The sequence below is a fragment of the Pieris brassicae genome, chromosome 1 (genome assembly GCF_905147105.1).
Source record: "Pieris brassicae chromosome 1, ilPieBrab1.1, whole genome shotgun sequence".
In the NCBI taxonomy this organism is placed as follows: Eukaryota; Metazoa; Arthropoda; class Insecta; order Lepidoptera; family Pieridae; genus Pieris; species Pieris brassicae.
In genome coordinates, this window is record NC_059665.1 from 10,000,001 (window position 1) to 10,023,438 (window position 23,438).

The window sequence follows — 23,438 nt, forward strand, 5'->3', positions numbered from 1 at the left end:
ATAAATTCTCGTTACGTATGTACGTTACGGAAATATTATTTAAGTGTAAACAAATTTTAGTATCAAATTGACTATAAATACTCTAAATCAGTTCTTTAGATATTAAATCTTTTGCAGAATCAATCTCAACTCCAACGCGGGTTCCTGGAAGTTCTAGTTAAAGATATCAAGACGATGATTCAGTTTTCACCTGTTTAGCTTTGTTGTTAATTTATCTATAAATAAATATTTTTTCAATTTCTTGGTATTTTTTTTCTATACATTATTCGTAATATAAAATTGTATTTATTGAGTGAGTAATTATTGAGTATGAGTTTGAGAGCTTTAACTTTTTAGAATAATGGCTTTATTAGTTGGAAATTAAAACATTTTAATTAGTGTAACCCGCCCGGGTCAAACAGCCCAAATCACAAAAATGTTCTTCAAAGATGCAAACGCGCCGTACCAACATTTCAAGAGGTGCTTTGTACTCAATATGGCGCAGACACTAAAACCACGTCCACGGGGCTTTTGGAGACTATTTATACATTCAGACTGAAGACATGCGACTGTGACGAAAGAACCGACTAGACTTTCGAAAGAGCCAGGTGCGATCTAGAGCTCGAGAATGACATCGGGATGGGCTATCTGAATGCTCAAGCACAGATCGCAGCTGGAAAAAGTTAGCCACAGAATTATCAAGTATGTCAGTTCTTCATGAAAAGAGCGTACCAATTCTTAAAACGCCGGCAAAAACTCTTACTCGCCCATAAATATCCTGAGGATATTTCCGGAGTAGTCGTCGCCCTGGTTAGGCGGGAAACGCTAAGCCCGCCAGACCTAGCTTCAGTAAATAAAGTTACCTTATATTCTATAAATGTTAATTTTAAAAACATTAGCGCTTTCTCCAACAATGCATTCCCTACACGTAGGAAGTTATTTCAAAGAAACTGGAGAAAAATCTGCAGGGTGAGAAATATGTACAGCCTTGACTCATACAGTACCAATAAACCTTTGTTATTTATTCCTGTATGTATTTTTAACATTGAGTAGTTTAGTGTTAAAACTTCAGTACAGTATTGTACTTTTTTAAAATATTTATATTATGTCTGTAAGAGCTTACTGCTTTTAGCAGTGAGACCGCAACAATCTTTGTCATCATTTATTTAATTTAACTTTGCTCCTGTTTTGTGTTGCGGTGCTGTAAATAAAGGTATGTTATTACAACGTAGACGTTACGTATTTACCTTCACTTATGTAAATTAAAAATATATAGGGATAGAAATGAAAGTTGTATAAGAATTGTTTAAAATCAGGTCTTATTTCAATATTACAATACAGTACAATTCATTAGAACTTCGTAGAGATTTAGCTATAATCAAATTTGGTTTAAGCGTAATTAAAAACGAGACGGAAAGCGCATTATTACTGGGAGAGATCATGAGACTGTACGTTCCGGACAATTATCACCGCTGCCGGAAACATAACCTTTTTGCTGTGCGTTGAGCTTGCACTGTCCAGCGTCAACAAGGTAGGCCAACAATTAGGTCCATTCCTTTAGCAGCTATGATGCCACAAACAGAAAATAATAACACCTATCTTGCGTTATATCTATTCGTTCGTCGATCGTTCTATTCGATTTAGCGTTAAAAATCGTTCTTCTATAAGCGATATTACTTACGATAAATAATGTTATTAACTTATACAAATATACTACTTTTGGTCTGATTGGCCTTAGATTTAAGTTTACTGTTTTGTGATTGTTTCTTTTCTAAAATAACAAGTACCTATCTAATTAGCCTAAGGTGCCTGACAGACGCCGTCCACTGTTGCCGGGTGTAAGTATAGCATGCCAGTTTCCTTACTGTGTTTTCCTTCACGGTACGAGAGTAAATCACCAAAACAGAAACGTCCATCAGTGATGAAATTCGAACGCTCCATACACTAGTCCAACACTTTCGTAATGGATTAAATTATACTTGCCGTAATTATACATACCATTAACATTTTATTATAGGTATTTATATTAAGAAAATTTCGTGGAAAAAGAAATGAAACAAAATTCTATTAGGTTAACAGAAATTTATTCTCAATATAACATATAAATAATAATAAAGCTATGATAACTAGTAATAGTAACACTTGACTCTATGTTTACATCCCTCGCTAGGTTTCTAACTTCAGTTTCTATAAATATACGTTGGTCCTCAAAAATCCAGCCTTTCAACAGCAAAAATGTATGAAATTTTTTTAAGTTCCGGTACATATATTTACTTGTTATATTATTATGATTCATTAAGATATTTCAACACTCTCAACTTTGCTTGATTGTACTTTGCATCCTATGCATGTATATAGGTACCTCCTTATACATTTAGATATAGCAACAAAGGAGTAACATATTTGTCACTAAACGGTTCACCCGTTCAATAACTATTCATCGATTAAATTGCATCACTTACCCAGAATCAATATGAAGGTTACAATTACAGTAATTGTAAAAAAAAATAGAATTCCAAAGGCGCAAATTATGATTCCATTATTTCGAAAAGTCATTTTTAATGTTGATTGTCACTCGAGCGAAAATCTGTCGTGTTCACAACAAAACCCGCACTCAAACCGCAACTATCAATTTAATTGGAGTTCCGGGCAGCCTCTTTACCGCGCTTAACTTTTCGATTTACATTCAAAACGGTCTTTTAAAAATCAACTCAATAACTACGTCTCTAAGCCCCGTTTGAATGCGTACTTTGCAAAGCAGCCGAGCGAAAAACTTTGAACCCTAACTCTCATTGGCGGATTGTAGTGGGGAGGAGTCACGGGCCCCGCCCAACAATTCCTGCGCATGCTAAACGCGATTTAAACCCCGTTTAAGCGGTATTTTGCGTGAAAACCGCAAGAAAATGTATGTAACATCGGTTAGGGGTAGGGCGTTGCTAAATGAAAAGATTTTCCCGCTTGAACGATTTGAACATGGCTGACAGTTATCTCGGATGCGCAGGAAAGTGCAGCTGTCATTAATTTTGGTTTATTACACTGACCTAGTGAAAGAGGTCTTATATTGTTTTATTAATGAACTTAATGCCCGTTTATTGAAACTTTAACAGTGGATAACTATTAATCAAAAGCAATAGAAACATGAAAATATAGAAAACTTTTTTGTGCGCTTGTGATCATGGAGTCTGGTATGCAGGACAGTCATAAATCTTTCCTCATAAAGGACCTCCTTGGAGATGTTCTACGGCCAGGAGCAGTTGCAAGTATGATATGTTCTAAAATATTCATTAAGTAATATTTTTATATTTACTTCCACTATGGTTGTCGCGTAAAGTAATATTTGGTATCTAACGTACATTTTTAAATGCTAATATTTGTATGGTATTTTTTATCGCTTTCCTTAAGAGATGCGATGCCACAGATACAAATATTATATTATTGCTGGATTATTTTTTAATATATATACGCAGTAATTTCCAGGATGTTTTAAAATATTACTGACTAGGTACTAACTAAGCTACTGAAATACAGTTTTCACTACATTAGCTTAATTTATATAAATATAGATTTACTATAGCTAACAGCGTTATGGAATATTATTACAAAAAGAATTTTAAAATTTCAATATCCTCATTAATACCAACTAAAAGTCTCATTTTAGATGCGATTGATTAATATCTTTGTTCTGTATATTCCTGAATTACTTGAAATTTATATAAAAAAAATTGTTATTTGAATTTCAGTTTTTCAATAAATGTTTTGTAAATATACTTACCTACTGTGTTTCGTTAACAATTTTCCAGTAATTTCTTCTTCGAAACGACAATTTATGTTACCTTCAGTGGATTTTTTTTTTATATTTAAATTATGTATGTTACATAGGGCATACGAATTTTAAAGAGGGATTGCAAACACTAGTGACCGGCGCCAAAATGAATGACTGTTCATTACAATGTTGCATTTTAAAATTATTAATTCTATGAGTAAATTTTATACATATGTATGTAATCATAACGATAACATGTCCTAAATCGAAGTTTTCCAAGTGGCAAGTACACAAAGTAAGTAAACAAACATATCGACATCAGGTTCAGTTGGGCCTTTGGACTGTCTCAGTCTACGATCCCTTTTCTAGACTGTAAGAAGGACACGCCTCCACATGTCCATATATATATTTTTAATAATATATATGGACATGTGTGTATATGTTACATATAATAATAGCGTCCCGTGATTAAACAATCATACATGCCTTGTAAAATGTGATATTAGTTCTAGAAAATTGGAACACAAACCTTTATCTGTAGCTAAACGGAACGGTTGAAACGTAAACTAGAAACGTAAACTATATTTAAACTTTTTTGCAGATTTTAATATATTTTGTAGTAGTTTACTTTAAAAAAAGAAATTCACTGGGCATGGCCTTATCACTGCTAAGATTCCTTTCAGGCAACAAGAAAATAATTGTGGAGAAGTGTGTACATAGTAATAGTTAACTTAGTTACCAAAACAAAGAGAAAAAAATCAAATGTTCTTTACATTAAAAACATGATAATTAAAAAAATATTAAAAAAACTTATGCATATAAAACACGAAGCAAGCAATTAATCGTTTTAAAAGACAAAAATCTCAGTATTGTCATCCTTTTTGATTTTGGTTAAATAATAACAGAACCGATAATTGTAGATAAAAATAATATAATAACGAATCTACTTATTAATAGCTAAAGCGATTTTGATAAATTTGTCTATATTGGCATAGAAGATACTAATTTAAAATTTTATCCTGGTTTGTTTTCTCTATGCCTGAAATATTACCGATCCGTCGGGTAGGTACACCAATTAAATTTTATTATTTTTAAATAATGCACTGTAATATTATATGAAAGAGGAAGCAACTAGATAGCGTAAGAAAAACTAACATCTGTGTCAACAATTTTTGTATTTTATAATGTACTCATTACGTAGGTAGGCAATTGGTTCATATACTTGATATATATTTTACCTTTTCGCACTCTTATGTATAGCTGAGGTGTCCGAGTGGTTAAGGAGTTGGACTTGAAATCCAATGGGTTCTACCCGCGCAGGTTCGAATCCTGTCCTCAGCGGAGTCTCTCTTTTTTTATTTCATTTTTTTAACATTATTTTGGGTAAAGTACGAGTTACTTGTAAGGTTTTCCGGGGATAGTCCTAAGTTGTCAAAAGATTTTGGAAATAGCATTTTATTTTGACATTCTGTTAGAATAAAAATACTAAAGAATATAAAAACCTAAATAATTAGAAAATTTACCCTTTTGCTAGTTTAAATATTAGTCATATTTTTACAAATAATTGTGGAAAAGTCTAGTTTAAGTTTCGTAATCGTTTGAGTTTGAGTTAGATGATTGAGCGGTAAAAAATAGGATTTACAAGGCAACCGTGAATTGTGATTTCGGGTTGGGTAGGCCTTGACACAGGAGAAGAGACAAGTTAAAAGTAACAGACGAGCATGCATGGTGAATGTCACGAAAGTAGATGAAGCGGGAGAGGTATATTAGTGGAAATCCGTGATCTCTGTCTACCTACGTACTACTAAAAAGGCATGAAAATATGAATAAATAAATAAATAACGCTTACTAATTAACGACCCTACAATTCTTCAACTTATGGGACTTCCTAGTCTAGACTTTCTTAGTCTTCCTCAGTATATAGGCTCTGCTGTTCTAACACTTAAAATCATATTCCAAATCTCTTATTTTTAGGAAAATATTTTTTCAGCCTTATTATTATAACAAGGACTATAGATAGTGAAAACTGTGTTTGTTTTTATGGTAAATTATTTTATTTAACAATTAAGTGATAATCGTCAGTTATTTAAGATAATATTTACATATTTATAAATTTAAAGTGTACCCAAAACGTTACCTATGTTTACTAATAATTTATTGATTGAACTGTGTGTATGTGTGTGTTTTAAATGATCCTAAACATCCATGCGATTTGCTTACCTGCTACGAAAAGGCGCGTTTTGAGATAATATGGAATAAGTTAAGGCTCATTATATAGATTAAAAATACGTGTCATTATATTATTGTGAGCTTAGTTTGTACCAAGAGGTTATAATACAGCTCAGTATCACAAGTCCATGATCTGGTACATTTAAGTTTAAAATTTTAAACAATTCGGGGCTGTCAATATATGTAATTTATAAACCATGTTAAACCATTAAGTCTACTCACTTACGTCTAAGGTATATGATGTTCCTTTCCGTGTACATGAAGATTTTCAATAAAAAACCCGTTTTCAATTAATTTCTCGCTGCTTCTTTTCAGTAGACTATAAAACCCTCTATGTCTATCCGAGTAATTGCGACACTGCTTGCTCCAAATATTTTTAAGGCACTCAATATCGCCGTGTCGTTTAGAGCTGGCTATGTCCTCTAAAACTGACTGACTAATTTAAAGTCTAGGCTAGATGCGGGCCAGTCTTCAGCTCTTATAAATTCCGGAACGTTAGTTTCAAGCCAGGCATGGGTAGTTCGGGCCCTGTGTCTAGACGGAGAATCCTGCTGGAGAGTCCACGTTTTTAAAACTTGTATTGCTGAGAGGTTTTATAGATAAGACTTATCTTGATACACTGTGGCTGAGGTTTTCACTCCTGTTTTAGAAAAATATATTTTTGTGACTCCTTGTCACCAAACCATCACTGAAGCAGGATGATGACCACGTTGTACTTTTCCGACTACTTAAACAGTTTCTTTGGAACTGTGAGCGTACACTTTCTCATTTTGCTTATTGTAGTGTTCGTCAATCGTGTTATTTTTTCCATCAGTGAATGGGATATTTCTGTGCTTTTCACCTGCGTATCGCGACAGAAGTCGTTTTGATCGATCCACTCCCTTTAATTGTAAAATATTTCATTTAGAGCATGTCCTGTATATCGACGGTACCGAGCTTCAGTTCTTGTTTTATAACACGCGATAGAGTCCTAGCAGGAATCTTCATTTTTCGCGATAAGATTCTTTCTTACTAATGGGGTTTTCTGGTCTTTGACAGGCGAAGACTTGTTGTGTCTGGTAGCAAGTTTTTGAAGTGACTGGAATATGACCGACGTATCCATACCAAATTTGTGCAAGGCGATCACTGCAATCCTATTTTTTAACACCCCATTTCATATTGTTATTTGATAATAAACACGAAAAAATAAGTGATATGGCGCAAAATCGAAAGAAGTTTTTAAAATAAAAAATAATTAAAAAGTGCATTTTAATTTGTAACAGAACTTATGGCCAGACTAGTGAAGTATTAGTTGTTTTTGACTCTGATATACTCTTTCACAAAAAAACCGGGTACCTAATAAAATTTACGTTCTATAGTCTCTATCGTGTTTATCTTAATTAATTGAAATTAAATCGTCTGTATTAGATTGTATACTTATAAACGTCTAAATGAATACCATTACATTTTTATGGAAGACAATGCTCGTCCGCCGTGTTATGTCGATCTGGAATCGTACATGCAAGAAGTTGGGTTCCGTCTTTCAGATTGGCCATCTCAATGTCCTTACTTCAATCGAATTCAGCAGAGTATGTTTGGGATGTTCTTAAGAGATGAGTAAGATCAGTGCAACCTACTTCACATACAGGAGCTAGTGTCATCCCAGAAGAGTTGGGAACTTATTCCTCAAATCGTTATTAAAAACATCGTGGTAAGCGTGCCCTTCTGGGCATCCTTCTGGATACAAGCTGTGGTTTTGGTAAGAGGTCACACGAGTTATTAGGTTTTTACATTTGTAATTTTATTTAATTAAGAAAATTACAAAAATCTTCTTGTCTTGTATAGACCACTTCTAATTGTTTGGCCGTGTACGTCGGTTTTAATAAATTCATTAACAATTCATAAAAAATTGGCAGAATTCATTTCACGCGGATTAATTAACGCGATAAATATATTAAATTATATTTATATATTTACTCAACTGAAATCGACTTTAGAGCCTTCATTTCCTTAGGTGCCCGTTTGTTTTCTTTTAATTTTTTTTTCATTAGCCTAGTCCATCATTAGTTTTATGTTATGTCATTTTAATTATATCTGCGTTTAATAGATTTCTATGAACTGTATGACGTTACTCAATTGACAATATATTATACGGAAAATAAACTAAAATAATCTTCGAAATAATATTTATTTTGGGTGGGTGGGCATAGAACAGTTATAAAAGCAGATTACTACTACTGCAGCTACAGCTACTACAGCTACTGATTAAACTTCCAAATATAAACAATATTTTAGTAGGTGATTTTAGTACATTTATTCTAGTCGCGTTAGTATACTCAAACCTAGTTATTTTAAATACCAATATTGAGGAATGAATGAATGAAATTACGATGTTTTCCTTCACGGTATATAGCTATATACTTAAGGATTTCCATCAGGACTCTGAAGGAAATTCGTTTAGAGTTAACATTTATTAGCGCCAAGAGAGTTTTGACAAATTTACATTAATAATACATACACAACACTGGAAAGTAATATACACTTTTATATAGCATATGCAGATCCGCACACTTTTATGTAGTTGATGTTCTGCATAATATTATTTCTGCTGCATAACTTATAGCTAAGGTAAGCTATAAGTTCAGTCACCTGACAGGTTCTTAATCTCTGTGTTTATTAATATTCCTAGCATGTTATAACCTCGTAGTACCTACCATAGCTTGCTTACGTGCCTAAGAGTGCGTTCTCGTAATAATAAGCTGCTAATTTGCAAGTGAGCGCGCTAAACCCGTAGGTGCATACATTAGGACCTAATTTTCATCTTCAATTATATGAATTTTTCATACGGATTGCCAGTTATGAAAAATATGAACTTTGAAGTGCGGCTAATTATGTGTACAACGTGAAGTGTATGGTACTACTTGTCTTTGTTATTGAAACATAATGGAGTGAATAAATTTAATTAGTTTCTTTATCTCATATTGTGTTACATATAGATATTAAAAGAGGAACCTATATTTGTTGTATTCCTACAAAAAGCACGTAGTCATTCGTTTTTAAAAATAAATATAATACTTTCGGTTATGAACGAAAAATATAGGACACCGATTTGATTTTGTAATTTTTTCAAGGATTTTCGACGCAAACTTAATAAAATTAACCTAAGGTAAACTAATAAACACTTAAAAGGTGACTTCCCACTTATACGATGTTTTAGTAAATACTTGATTTTAACGTGGGACTGAATTATAATTATTTTAACGGGACGAGATAATATTACGTTATAGTAGTGGTAACAAACAGTTTTTGAATTCTTATCAGGAATTATTATTACTATGACGGCAGCAACATATTTTTGTTAAACAAATACTTCTTTATACTTATGTCTCTAGTGAGATGTGCGGTGTGTAAAATACCGAGCTCCTATGATAGAATTGTCTTTCTGCAAGATATTAACAACTTTATAGTTTAAGGCAAGTGGAAATTGAAATAGTAAGTTCTACTTCCGTTAATGATTTTATAAATATGAAATAATTAACAGTATTTTCCTAGTAGTGCGTTTGAATAACAACAGTGATTTAATTTACAAAAATAGTATATATATATAAATTTGTGTTATGTCGAAATCACAAATCTAAAAAAAGTTTACATGTTAAAAGGAAGAGACTAGCTGCCCACAACACAGAGTATCCTAGTGCAGGGGACAGTGCACTTCACTTTACCTAAATATCCTATATATTGTGTATAATAAAGTTTTCCTTTCTTCTTTCTTCTTTCTTTGTTTCAATTAACTTATCATTCAATAAACAGTTGGTCCCGGGTGAGGAAACCGACCTGTCTTCATCTTTAAAATATAAATCATCAAAGAATGTTGCAACTTGAGGCCAAGACGTAGGGTCGTCGCACCACTAAGTTATTTGTTATTAATAACTATAATAGAGTACGTTATCTACATTCCTAATCTATAACCATAGATCAAAAGCATTTTAAATTTACCTACTTGTATTAAACGTTAAAGGCTAAATATTTAAGTCAAAATCTGCACCTTAAAATACATATGAATCAATCTTTAAAGAATATATCTTTTTAATAGTGTGAACTGGTGAAGTGTGAAGTATTGTCGAAGTGGTCGTTAGGTGACCGTCAGGCCTCTTAAGAAGGGTCGCAAACTTTTAATGCAATTTATAGCATTGTTACATACGTATATTTCCGATTTTGAAGCCTTCTTATAGATATAAAGTAATGCGAACAAACCTTTGAACTATGTTTCTACTTTTTCTTTCTGATAACTAAATAACTTTTCTTATAGAGGTAAGCAGTTTGTCCCTTTATATCTGACAGATGTCATTGTTTGACGTGAGACACTTTCCGGGTGACGTTTACCTTTACCGTACGAGCAACTTAACTGTTCATTGCGTACAGATATCTATCTATTGGTCGCGTAAGGTATATAAGGGTCATAAACAGAAAATTTAAAAAATGTGTGCGTTGTCTCGAAATTAACTAAAACAATGAAAACCATCCACATTACCTTCAATTATATACTATTACTAAGTAAGTACATATGACTGACATCCATGGCAATGCTTACATTCTTATTAGCCTAAGTTTCGAACTTCATGAACAAAATTAAATTATAATAATTTAAAAGTTGAAATACATCGCCTATTGTATTTGTCATTCATATAATCAAAATATTGTCTTCCACTGTTACATAACATTTAAACTAAATTACTTCCAATTATTATACATAAAAAAAGTTGTTATCGGTACCGCCACTCCTTCCGTGATCCAGATAAATTTGAAGCTGAACAGTCGATTATTGGAATGCAACCTTAGAATATTTATTTTAACTGGCTTTATTTCAACCTGTCAGTTCAAGTATAGCTTAGTCTATGCGGCGTAGGCTCCGTGAATAAAAATAGAAATCTCGCTTATTAGTAATTGTTTTACTTTAATGTCAAAGATGGTTGCGACTTTTCTGTGACGTCGTAAATATATTTATATCAATTGTTATTGGCGTCCATTTTTTTAAATTAATAACGCTACCATCCTGCCATCGTGTCCAGGGACTTTTTCTACCTCACAATTTTTCGTCCAAAAAAAACCAAGATACATTTGAATTTATAACATACACTAGTTCTCGAATAGCGTGTTACGCGAATTCGCCCCGTCTACATCGGTAATATTTTTATTTACAATATTCATGGGCGGGGCGTAATTCCTCGCGAGACGCGCTCTTTCGGTTTTGTTTGCCGCCTTTATATATTTAATTTTTTTTTCGTAGAAACGTTCCAGGCACGGTCTGTGCTTTATTAACATGTCCTGTAGGACGTCACGGTCTACAGTCATCTGCATTTGTTGCTGCAGGTCGTGCCTGGACGATGCGAATGTAGGGTAGTGTAGAAGCACATGTTCCACTGTTTGTTCTTCATTACTGCAGGCACATGTTGGGCTTGTCGTCATTTTAAACCTATGCAGGTTGCACATTGCAAAGGCTCCGTGCCCTGTAAGAATTTGCGCCATCTGGGGTGTGAAACGCTCTTTTATTCACTTATACTTTTCAAACTTTTCTGTAGTTAGTTACTGATGATCTGTGCCTACCTTACATTGAAATATAAACTTTATTAAGCTGAGATATAAACTTTATTAAATTGAAATATAAACTCTAATAACCTGAGATATAAAGTTAATTAAATTAAGATATAAACTTTAAATAATTGAGATATAAACTTTATTAAATTGCGATATAAACTTTATTAAATTAAGATATAAACTTTATTAAATTGAGATATAAACTTTATTAAATTGAGATATAAACTTTATTAAATTGAGATATGAACTTTATGAAATTGAGATATGAACTTTATTAAATTGAGATATAAACTTTATTAAATTGAGATATAAACTTTATTTAATTGATATATAAACTTTATTTAATTGAGATATAAACTTTATTTAATTGAGATATAAACATTATTCAATTGAAATATAAACTTTATTAAACCTATTTTACAGAATTAAAGAAATTCGTCCGAACTTAACAGAAATACACATATTCATTGACGGCCCAACAACGCAGTACCGAAACAAATCCTAGTTTCTTGTTAATTGTAAACTTTATAAGCCAAGAATTAAATGATGTCAACAGTATAAATGTTACTACAGTGAGTAAGGTCATGGCAAAGGTGCTCCTTACGGAGTAGGAGTAGAGTTTGATTTTCTAATATCATGTTTATAAGAAAATAGAAGATTCAACTGTGCGAGATATTCAAGAAATGGTCGCCAAAAATAAAATGAGTACTTATAAAGGGACATTTAAGATTCACCAACTTCCTTGGAATCGAAACGAAACAAATATTTTACTTGTAAGGAGGCTTAGTTGTGTATCTTGCATGCAAACTGCATTTGTAGCACAGACCTCCACAGATAAAGGTTCCATTGGATGATAAACGATCACATAGTCACGCGAGTTTAGCTGACGTAAGAAATAAATCTCCAAGAAGTGTAGACAAAGCCAATGCTTCCACAGTTATATATATATATAACTGTAGAAGCATATATATATATAGGTCAAATTTGGTTACACCTGAAGAAGAAACAGTTTCTCAGGATCCCCTTCACTTCCCTATACGAGATCGAGTTCAAATCAGACTTTGATGATTCAGATGTAATTTTTCTTCCAACACGTTATCAGCCATTACTCACAGACGGCAGCGATGAAGACGACTTGATTATACAACTTTAGCAGGCTAAAATAACATTTTTCAATCACTTCTTTGACAGCGACCATGACGATAGTATGTACGCTAGAAGCATACTATAAGCGACGACATTTGTAACACGCTAGAGTATAGTTTTGTTTTCTTTTGTTTCTATGATCTCTTATTTTATTAATTAATTAGAAGCTGAGCTCGCTTTTATTGATAGTAATATTTAATTAAGAGTCGACCGAAAGGAAATCTTCTGTGGACATAAAATAATATTTTTTTAAACTAGAGGGTTTTTTTATGTCGTTTTTAATGTTAACTAGTATAATACAACCAGATTGTTTGATTCTAAGAAATACATCATTTTTTATTTAGCCAAAATACACATTTTATCTTTTCTGTGGATTTTGTAGTCTTTTCTGTGGACAGTTAATAATTAAAATATCTAGTTATCAGTACAAATTAAGGCTTTGATCTCTAACACTATTTTTGCCTGATTTAAACAAAAAAAAAAACGACATATTTTTTTTTATTTTTTTTATTTATGACCCAGATAGCTGAGATTATTTAAAATTATAATTATCATTTTTTGAATATGTTATTCAAATTCATTTATAGAACATGAAAAAAGAAATAAAAACAGGAAAAAGCTTCATCTGATGTTATTAACTTGTGTTAGCGATACCGCCGTCTATGGACACTCTCAATGCCAGTGGTCTCGCGAGTGCGTTGCCGACCTTCTAAAAATAATTATAAATCAAATCATAAATCAAAGTTCATATAGTACTGTTACAATTTTAATAAAACAGATTTGTAAGGCATCAAAAGTCAGTAAAACAAAATGAACGTAATTTATTTGCAATTCAAATGAAGTCGAAATTTGTATTCCCTGTCACAAAATGTCTAAAATTTCAATTGAACCTGCCCAAATACATTTGCATGTATTTCACCTTTTGAGGAATTACCCGATTTTTTTTGAACTTATAAAGTATTAAGACGACGAGGAATTCACATTTCTTGCTCTGTTTTGTTGGTCATTTTATACGAGTCTTCTGCCTTCCAAACCGAAATAGGAGACGATGATGACAATACCAAATCACGTCATCACATCATAGAGGACCACCTATCTATTGTGTTGAGTGGTGAGTCAGAAGAGCGAAGGCCGTATTCATCGATTGTAGGTTTATTTCCGACTGACTGCAACATAACCTATTGTTCTTTTCTTGTCTCTCCATTAAAAGAAGTTGGCCGTCAGTCTTTTAAAGCGTGTCATCAAGACTTTTAATGATTACACACTGCACTTTATTGACATAACAGTCCGTGATGTCCTAGCTTGCCACAGGGAAATTTAGTCATGGTGATATATCTATTAATGCTATGAATTCAAGAGCTGCGCTGCGCTGCTGTTGTACACTGTGCCACTGGCTATACTTTCGGGGTCGTAACTCCAAAGATTTAGGTAATCAGCCTTGGCTCGTACAGTTATCATTAAACGTGTAGCTTTGATAAATATGGTATTACCATGTAAATTGTTATCAAAATCACTAAAAACATGTATATTCACAGTATTCACAATGTATGTAGTATATCTTTGTTGAACTGCAAACGGGTGATTACAATGTAAAATAAAAGACGAAGCGCGCGAACTGTTTTTTCGTTATTGGTCGATCACACATCGATCCTAATCACTGTAACGCAACACGTTTCGTCATTTCGTTTGACAACTGATGTATTGCGGAACTAATGCGACTAAGTACCATTAAATAATAGCGTACCAATTCCTAAATAGCAAGCATCGCACTCGCGATGCATCTGGAAATGATAGTGTTTATTGAATCAATTAACATCAGGTGAGCCTCCTGCCCGTTTGCCCTCTGTTCTATAGTAAAAATACCACTAAACTGACCGAAACCGTTTTCTTGAAACTAGTGATCGACATATGATACAAAAATAGATCCATTAAATTATCTTATGCATTAAAATATTGAATACTTAATAGTCAAATTCATTGATTTTTGCGGAAAATCAGAAATATGGTTTTTTAAATTTCTACTTTTTCGTAAAAAATGCCGTTACACGTTTTTTAAACACGCCTTAGGATGCATATTAACAAGACAAACAAGCTAAGGGCAAAATGATCGAAGTAGTTCAGATTGAGAGCGGGTGTCGGATGTTAACAACACGCGACAAATTAGCGGTGCCCTGCTGGGCCTATACCCAAACGGCCTTGATACTTTTTGTGGTAGTAAAAATATTAACCATAAACAATGAAAATTTATTTACAAGCATTTATTACATTACAAGTTTTTGTGTGAATAGTTTACTGAAAAGGTTCATACTTTTGTAACAAATCTATGATCTAATATCACGTAACTAACTGTAGTCAATAGCTTTGTAGCTACAGATACGGCCTACGGCGTAGACATAGCACAGTTTATGGTTTGAGCAATGTAAATGTATTTAGAAAGGAATATATACTATAATATACTTCGATTAACTTCGATTTTGTTCCCTTTGTGTACTCTTTGGCCGTGGGGCTCTAATTAAATTTAAGCTGGCGCCTGCAGTACCGGAAACCCCAGAGCTGGTGCTTTCCTCGCTCAATGAATAAGTATCGCAATACTTGAAATGCTGCCAGCGTTAAAGGTACACTGTCACAGGGACCAAACTTTTTAAATAAGTTTTACTATTACTATGAATGTTAAGTTAATGTTTAGTTACATGAATAAAATTTATAGGTTATTATTGAAGGTTACAAATGTTGTAAATATGTATGTTGTATTTGTACGCTGGAAATAAATACCATTAGAAAACTATGATATCACTAAAATGGAGCATGGGCTGCGAGGACTGTCCTTTTTGGGCCTCCCGTAGGCTAGTTGGTGTTAGTACCACAAGATTATTCATGTAACAGAAAATTTAAAATTTCTTATATTTTTTGAATTGTTCTTAATCAATTTGAATAAATAAATGATTAATGATATGCAATAAATATTTAATAATCTCTATCCCAATTGATCAAAAATATAATTCGCAGTAGAATCGTTAGCGGGTTATTATATAGTCAGATCAACCCCTCAACAATCAGTTGTATAATAACTTGAAACAGACCCATTGTACCCTTACAAATTGAACGATTGAACGATAATACCTTATTTAAAGTTTCATTCGCGGATCAATTTAAACTTGGGGTTTATGTAAGTGATTTTATTGGCCTGTTATTGCAAGGATTACATATTAAAAAATAAGAGGATATATTCTTTTATTTGTATTATTACTATGAAGGTTAAGAAAATTGAAAATATTGTGTATTTGATTGTTATGATTACTAATCAAAGTATATTTTATTCATATAATAAAAAAATTAAAACATTCTAGAGACGGCTTCGGTAAAAAAGAAAATACAAGTACACTTTTTTACTAACTTAACAGCACTTTTAAAGCTGGAAGTCTACAAGACACTTTCGACACACTCGTTTTCCCTTCTATTCCATATTTTGGGTACCGATTCTTAAAAGGATGGCAACGTACTGGCAAACCTTCTGGTAGTGTAAGAGTCCATGATAGCTTAACTTCAGATGAACCTCCTGTTCTATAAAAACAAAAAAAAAATAACTAGATTATAAGGCAACCGAGGAAATCCAATAAATATTTCTTTATGTATAAATGTGTATAGAACCACATTATATATAATAAATTTCAGATTCAAATTCAAATTTCAAACTAGTTTTCCAACATTTATATGAATAAATCTCTAATTACTACTATCGAGCTATAATTGTTACAAGGTTGCCAAGTGGTCAATAGTCGGGCTTTCAATACTGCCCGAGTGTCTATAGCGTAATAAAAAATACTTTGTCTACGGTAAGTCAAGAGGTTCGCGTGGCACGCACGTGCATGGCTAAGAGGCGGCATGCTGCGTTGAAGAGCATATGCACCACTTTGTACAGCAATTACTGAGTATTGATTTCGTTCCTCTCTTGTTTATTGAATGGTTTGTTTGTCTTGACTCCTGTATAGATAGTATTAATAATAGATTTCTATCTATTTCCAAAGCACAAATATACAATTTTCATAATTTACATGATTATTAAGTAATTGAATATATTGAGGAAATAAAAATATACACTAGAACGATGAACCTAAAACTAAAAACCTTAAAAATATAATTAATATATTAAATATATAACTAATTCCTAAATTCCTAAATAGCTGCCAGGTCTTCGGTCTCCTGTGATGTCGACTATACCTATTTTATATTTCCTTTAAAAGCCTTATAGCGCTAGGACCCCACGGACCAAGGGTCTCGATACTTAACTGTTTGAACTGAGGCAAATCAATCCCAACGATTAGGATCATTTCAAATGAAAATTCGATAAACAAATTATATTAGTCGCGTCACGCTCAATGCGAATGGAAGATTGCTGAGCCGCGCATGAAAATAAAAGAAAACAATGTGTCAATGTACCTTTAATTACTTTATATATTAAGAACATCAACAGTCTTCATGATGGTCTGATTTTTGGGATGTAGGGAAGGATGTAATCGGGGATCAGGCACATCTCTTTCCAATTCTGGATCTGGATATATTCGGTAGCAGGCTTATTTCTTATTTTCTTATGAAGTGCTTATTTCATACCTAATCCGCTGTTTTGCGGGTAATTTTTTTTAACACCACGCCAGTTCCGTTTAGACTCTGAGTGTGAGATCCAGAAAAGAGACTTAAAAGAAACGAAAATCTAATAATGCAGTACGGGAGCGCAGACTTTTCGTTCCTTTTTGTCTGGTTTTCTTTTACGCATTACTTATACTTTCGTAAATGGTAATATCAGTATTACACTTGGTTTTCCACAGACGCGTCCTAGATATAAATAATAGAAAAGAAGCGGGGATGCCACCTTTTAGGTCTTGGCGTCAGATTTATGTTTCGTAATAATTCGCAATTTCATCAACATCACCTTGTTGGCTGGAAGTCTTCCACGGTCCGTTTCATAAGGCACTTTTGCAAACTAGCGAACTGTGGAATCGACTCCCGGTGGGGGATCTTCCCTGAGAGATACGACGTCCAATAAAGTAAAGAGTGTACTCCTCCCTCAAAGGCTGGCAATGCATTCATCCATTAAAATGGTTGTCTATGGGTTGCCATGACTGCCCTTTATGGGGCCTCGTTTGCCCCCCTATTATATAAAAACAAATCTATAAGGCAATTAGGTGACCAGTTTGCTGTGCCTCACGTCGTCGGCTATTTGGGCCTGTTTCCTTACAATGTTCTTCAAGAAAGGAGCGTACCAATTCTTAAAAGGCGGGCAACTCATTCTAACCTCTGGCATTGAGAGTCTCCACCTGTGACAGTATCACTTAACATCAGGTGAACCTGCCCGTTAGACCCCAGTTCCAGCAAACAAAAAAATCTGTATAAAATATATTATTTCATATTTATAATTATGCCATTAAAATCACTTTACCCAAAAAAATACCTTTTCAACTTCGAAGAGGTATTTCGAGAGATTTCTTAATGAGTGCGGAATATTATGGTTTCGGGCCAAAGTCATTGATGTGTACAAAAGATACATTCATAGCGATGTTTTGGTTGGGGGAGTTCACGTGTAAACAGGCCTCAGAACCGCTAAAACATATTTATGCAAAAATTATAACGAGAAACGCTTGACGAAGGGTAGGGTTGTCAACAGAAATTTATAAAAAATTTTTATAAGTAATCATAAAGTTTGAACGGAGTTATAACTACTTTTAGTGTGTTTGTAATTCAGAGCAGTGTTTGCCTAGTGGCTTCAGCGTGCGACTCTCATCCTTGAGGTCGTAGGTTTGATCCCCGGCTTGATCAATGAACTTTCTTTCTATGAGCGCATTTAACATACGCTCGATCGGTGAAGGCAAAGACCGCGAGGAAACCGGCTTGCATTAGACCCAAAAAATCTAGAGCGTGTGCGAGATCAAGCACTGAAGGCTGATCACCTACTTGCCTATTAGGTTGATTGATCATATAATATTAAAATAAAGTTGAGTACATTAATGAATAGCAGAGATAGACACCATACAGTCTGTTAAAAAGATATCGTGTAAATCATTCTGGATGCGCTCCAACATATGGCAGTACTTAGTTTCATTCAAATAATACCATTTTTTTAAGTACATTTATTTATGGTTTTATGCATATAATATAATTTTTTGACAGCCCTTGTGATTCCGACATTATATAACATGTAATATATAATATAACGAGTAATAGGCGTACCATACACCATTACTAAAGGTACGATTTAGCTATGAAAAGCGATCCGCAGTGAATGCCCACTCTTCAGCATTTTCATGCAAATTAAAAGACACAAACGCCATAGACAAGATTTTCCCGCGCTAAAGTTTCATTCGTTCATTCGAGGGTGAAACGGAACGCCCCGAGGCATTAATTAGAGCAGAAACTCGTGTCTATGGTCGTTCTTTTTTATAGGTCTTTATGAGTCTCGCCTTTGTATGAGGTTTGAGCTCGACTAAGTGTCAAGTCTTAGTTTATGCTTTGTTTTCTAAGATTTAATTGCGGTTTATATCACTGCGGCTTACGTAACAGGTTCACGATGAATGAAGCAAGTTTTTATTTTTAGTTAAGCCCGTGTGGCCTGGATATTATGTATTTGTTTATTTATTTTGTTATTGTCAGAAAACGTACCCAATAGTTTTAAAGCTTTTATAATCCGGATAGTAATAAAACAATTTTGTTTCAGGAAAACTTCAAGAAGAAGAAGGAACAAGTAGATGTGACTCAGTAACCCATCTAGAAAACTCAGAAGATGATATATCCGTCGGTGACAATCGATCTGAAACATCCTCCCCAAAGATTCCGTACCCATATGATAATGGACGAAAGGAAAAATCAAAAACAATAGACTCAGATGACTTTCAAAACGAGTATAATTCTAATAGATTACCAAATTCAAATTTTAATTCACCATTCAAAGAGGATGAGAACGATTATGATCGAGAGGAATCAGTGAAAATGTATGACTCGTCGCTGTTTCATTTATACAGACCAGAGAGAAAAGAAGATGGTGAAGGATTTGGAATGACAGGATCTATATCAGATAGTATCTATAGTCGGTCAATGGATCTCTCGAAGTCCACATTTCAATCACAATTACTCGCTGGGTTTGCAGCATCTGTAATTGCAGGTGGGTCGCAGAATGAAACCCAGGAATCAACCGGTAATAATCTGTGTCTTATTACTCTCTATTTGTTGTATAGTTATACTGTTTTTTAGTGTTACGAAATATTTTAGACATAAAACAAGTTAACTTGCTCAGGAAAGTAAAGTGAGTTTTGAATGTACGAGGGATGTTCAATAAATATTGATAATTATTGACTTTGTAAATAAAAAAATAAACACTGGCAAGTAACGGCAAAATAGTAGATAATAAAAATCTTTTTTAGTTTTTTAAAATTAGAAGTAAGTAATTTGTTTGCATCCGCCGGACCATGTCGTCGTCGTCGTCATCCATGTTGGAGCGTATTTTTAAAATGCATAAAATTAAGATCATGTAGTAAAATGCTGACTTCAAGTGAGTTAGAATTCCATTACGTCTACTTCTACATCAGAATTGACTATATAAATTATATATGACTATACATATAAAAATATAAATTATTAAAAAAGTTGAAACAAACGAGACTGAGAACTTCACAACGCTATTTGGCTCTGTTACAACATGATGTTGACCGATTATTGGCTCTATTTATAACTATGGACGAAACATAGTTTCAACATTACTTGGAAGATACCGTCATCTCCAACCAAGAAATGTAAGGCTGCGGGTAAGACCATGAGCTGTTCTTTCTGAAACTGCAAAGAGGTGGTAATGATCGAATACTGTAATCATGGCGCCACTATTACGGGGATTTTGTACACATTAGAAGCTTTACCAAGCAAACGGCTTCGCAAATAACTCCAGAGACTCGATGGCAGCCATTCAAGACTTCGAATTGATGGAACATCTTCTGTAATTAGCGGGCTCTCTATATTCTTTTCCGCGGCTCAAGTATTTTTTCAGGGGCCATAAATTTGAAGATGACGGCGGTATGCTGAAAGCTGACAACGTCGAATAATAAATTAACGGTTAATAAAAGATAATTGCATCATATACATTATCACTTTTTATTGAACATCCATCGTACACATAATAATAAACAAAAATAGTGATTGTAAAACCGATTTCTGCATATTTGATCACACTGACTATCTTCATCGCCGGTCACTAAACGTCATTTAATTTTGCTCGGAGCATAAGTCTTTCACCAAACTTCAAGTCTTTCATTGAAATTAATGGGAATTACGATAATAATAATGATTTCTCAGTATTTCAAGGTACATAATAACTGAAGAACAAAGGCGATTTTCAAACCTTCCTTACTATGAATTCATTTTGCAGATCGCCAGCCTTCTAGTCGTAACACAGCTAGTTCAGGTAGAAAACCACGACGGCGACGCACAGCCTTTACTCACGCACAGCTAGCATACTTGGAACGCAAGTTTAGATGTCAGAAATACTTGAGTGTGGCTGATAGAGGCGATGTTGCGGACGCTCTCAATCTCAGCGAGACTCAAGTGAAGACTTGGTACCAGAACAGAAGGTAACATTGAAATTGCAAAATGTATCGTAAATTAATTATAACATTAAAAAAAATATTTAATATTATAAACATATAATTTATTTGGATTTTTAATAGTTATTTAATGTATTATTAGAGTAGTGTTCACCCTGTGCACCGATTGATTTTTTTTCTATGTGCGCACATAATAGGGTTTAGTTTCGACGCTTTATTTTTTTATGGATCTTTAGTTCTACAATCAAACTATATTACATTATATACGAAATAACTATGAAGCGTTTATAGTTAGTTATTTCATTGTTTTTTTGTATAAACGAAAGACTATAGTGGCTTCAGCGTGCGACTCTCATCCCTGAGTTCGTAGGTTCGATCCCCGGCTGTGCATCAATGGACTTTCTTTCTATGAGCGCATTTAACACTCGCTCGTACGGTGAAGGAAAAAATCATGAGGAAACCAGCAATCCTTGCCCAAAAAGTCAACGGCGTGTGATAGATACAGAAAGCTGATCCTGAAGCTGACCTACTTGCCTATTAGATTGACAAAATATGATCTGAATGAGCTGGCACCGCTCATTACTAGCAATTAAGTAATTACTTAATTTTAAGTATTAAAAACTTCGATATTGATCGATATTTTTATTATATTGTTTATAGGACGAAATGGAAACGTCAGAATCAACTTCGTTTAGAGCAACTACGTGCGCAAGCGGCCAGCGGTGAACGTGAACTGACACATTCTTTGCCACTCGCGTGCGCACTGCTACCCCCTTATCCTGCCTATATGCACTGCCATCTATAAAGCACAATATAAAACTGTAGTTACTTATAAAACCTCTTTTGTTGTCAGTTTTAGTATGAATTACGGATTTGTATAGTGTGTAGACATCTACATATCTACATACATATGTAGATATGTTTTAGAATAATTATAAATAGCTCCTGATGATCTGATTTATGTATTTTTTTTGTTAATATAATGACCGTGCAATACTAAATCACGATGTATTAATTTGTTAAATTTATTGAGAGTATGTTTCTGTGATTGCATTAAATGTAAATAAGTGACTGGATTAATTTAGATTGTATGTGTTTAGTTGTTTTGTATTAGGGACATTTATTTCAATATGGTTCAATAAATATGTTATTTCAAATGGTTTTTAATTAAATTAATTATTGACGGATACCCAGAAAAAAAGTATATTAACACGAATAGATCTCGACTTAAAGTAAGTTCTGTGATTGTTTGGGGCCACGTAATATATCTTTAACTAGCTAAAAATCGTGCAGTATTTTCTCAAAAGTTTATCTGCATGAATCTCGGAAGGATTTGATAAATTATTCCCTCCATTATATCATAATCATCATAACAGCCCAATCTTTCTATTTAAAGAGATGTTAAACGATTGTTCTGGCGACGTGCTGGTTCAAGGAAAATAAAAAACACGTGTGTGTACTTATGTACACGCGTGAGAAGTTAATCTTCTTTGGCGTAACAAGATAAAAATCTTTTTCACTAATTTTATTGTTCGCCTTATGACATTAAAAATAGACAAAAGGTATCTAATACATTGAAAGTTTAATTATAACGCATTATATAGTTAAATAAAGTTTATTGAAATATTTCTACATAAAGAAATGGATTTTTTTATATTTTAAAATGTTGTCTATGCTAACTTCTGGGTGTCGGTTTTATATGAAGGTGTGCGCGACCATCATAAAATTTACTCTCATCTTTTTTCCCTAACGCGCCGAAAGAAGTATAATTTCGAAATGTGCCTCAAAAAATGCAAATTGTGTTATGCTCGTCGTATTACGACTTATTTACAACAATGTCAGTTTCACAGATTATATTAATTTTATGAGGTCATAAAATAATCATTATAATTTAGTTTCTATTTCCGATATAGCCGATATTTTCTTTTTATTTTTTTTAATTGTCGTTTATTTAGTTCGTATCTTTTTTTCTATTTTTAATGCGTGTTTTAATGTCTAATTTAAGTTATTTCAACTGTTTGTATTCCTGTTAAATAAATAGATTATTTAACTGTTAAAAAAGCGAATCCTTAAATAATTCAAATTAGAAATTTAACACTTTGTAAATTGAAACAATCACCGGGCAAAAGCCAGATTATGATAATATTATGCAGCCATTTTGAATCACT

The 23,438-nt window shown here is 33.3% G+C and overlaps 2 protein-coding genes and 1 non-coding gene across 3 annotated transcripts in view; all 3 read left to right on the forward strand.

The window, feature by feature from the left end:
- LOC123707609 (nuclear pore complex protein Nup205) overlaps positions 1-240 on the forward strand; it is a 25,026-nt gene extending 24,786 nt beyond the window's left edge. Inside the window, exon 32 of the mRNA XM_045657831.1 lies at positions 118-240. Coding sequence (XP_045513787.1) covers positions 118-198 — 81 coding nt within the window. The 3' untranslated portion in view covers positions 199-240. The remainder of the gene's footprint in view (positions 1-117) is intronic.
- Positions 241-3,154: 2,914 nt separating this feature from the next.
- On the forward strand, positions 3,155-22,075 carry LOC123720621 (NK1 transcription factor-related protein 1-like). The gene is made up of 7 exons (XM_045677316.1): positions 3,155-3,267; positions 4,426-4,442; positions 9,343-9,353; positions 17,054-17,069; positions 19,440-19,874; positions 21,096-21,297; positions 21,931-22,075. The coding sequence occupies exons 1-7, from the start codon at positions 3,155-3,157 to the stop codon at positions 22,073-22,075; spliced, it is 939 nt and encodes a 312-aa protein (XP_045533272.1).
- On the forward strand, positions 5,002-5,083 carry Trnas-uga. The gene has a single exon. It is a non-coding gene; the product is annotated as a tRNA-Ser (tRNA).
- Positions 22,076-23,438: the final 1,363 nt, after the last annotated feature.

Coding starts and splice junctions, on each gene's coding strand:
- LOC123720621 (XM_045677316.1), top strand. CDS start 3,155: ATGGAGTCTGGTATGCAGGACAGTCATAAATCTTTCCTCATAAAGGAC. Junction 19,875..21,095: donor TGAAACCCAGGAATCAACCG/GTAATAATCTGT, acceptor TTCATTTTGCAG/ATCGCCAGCCTTCTAGTCGT. Junction 21,298..21,930: donor ACTTGGTACCAGAACAGAAG/GTAACATTGAAA, acceptor TATTGTTTATAG/GACGAAATGGAAACGTCAGA.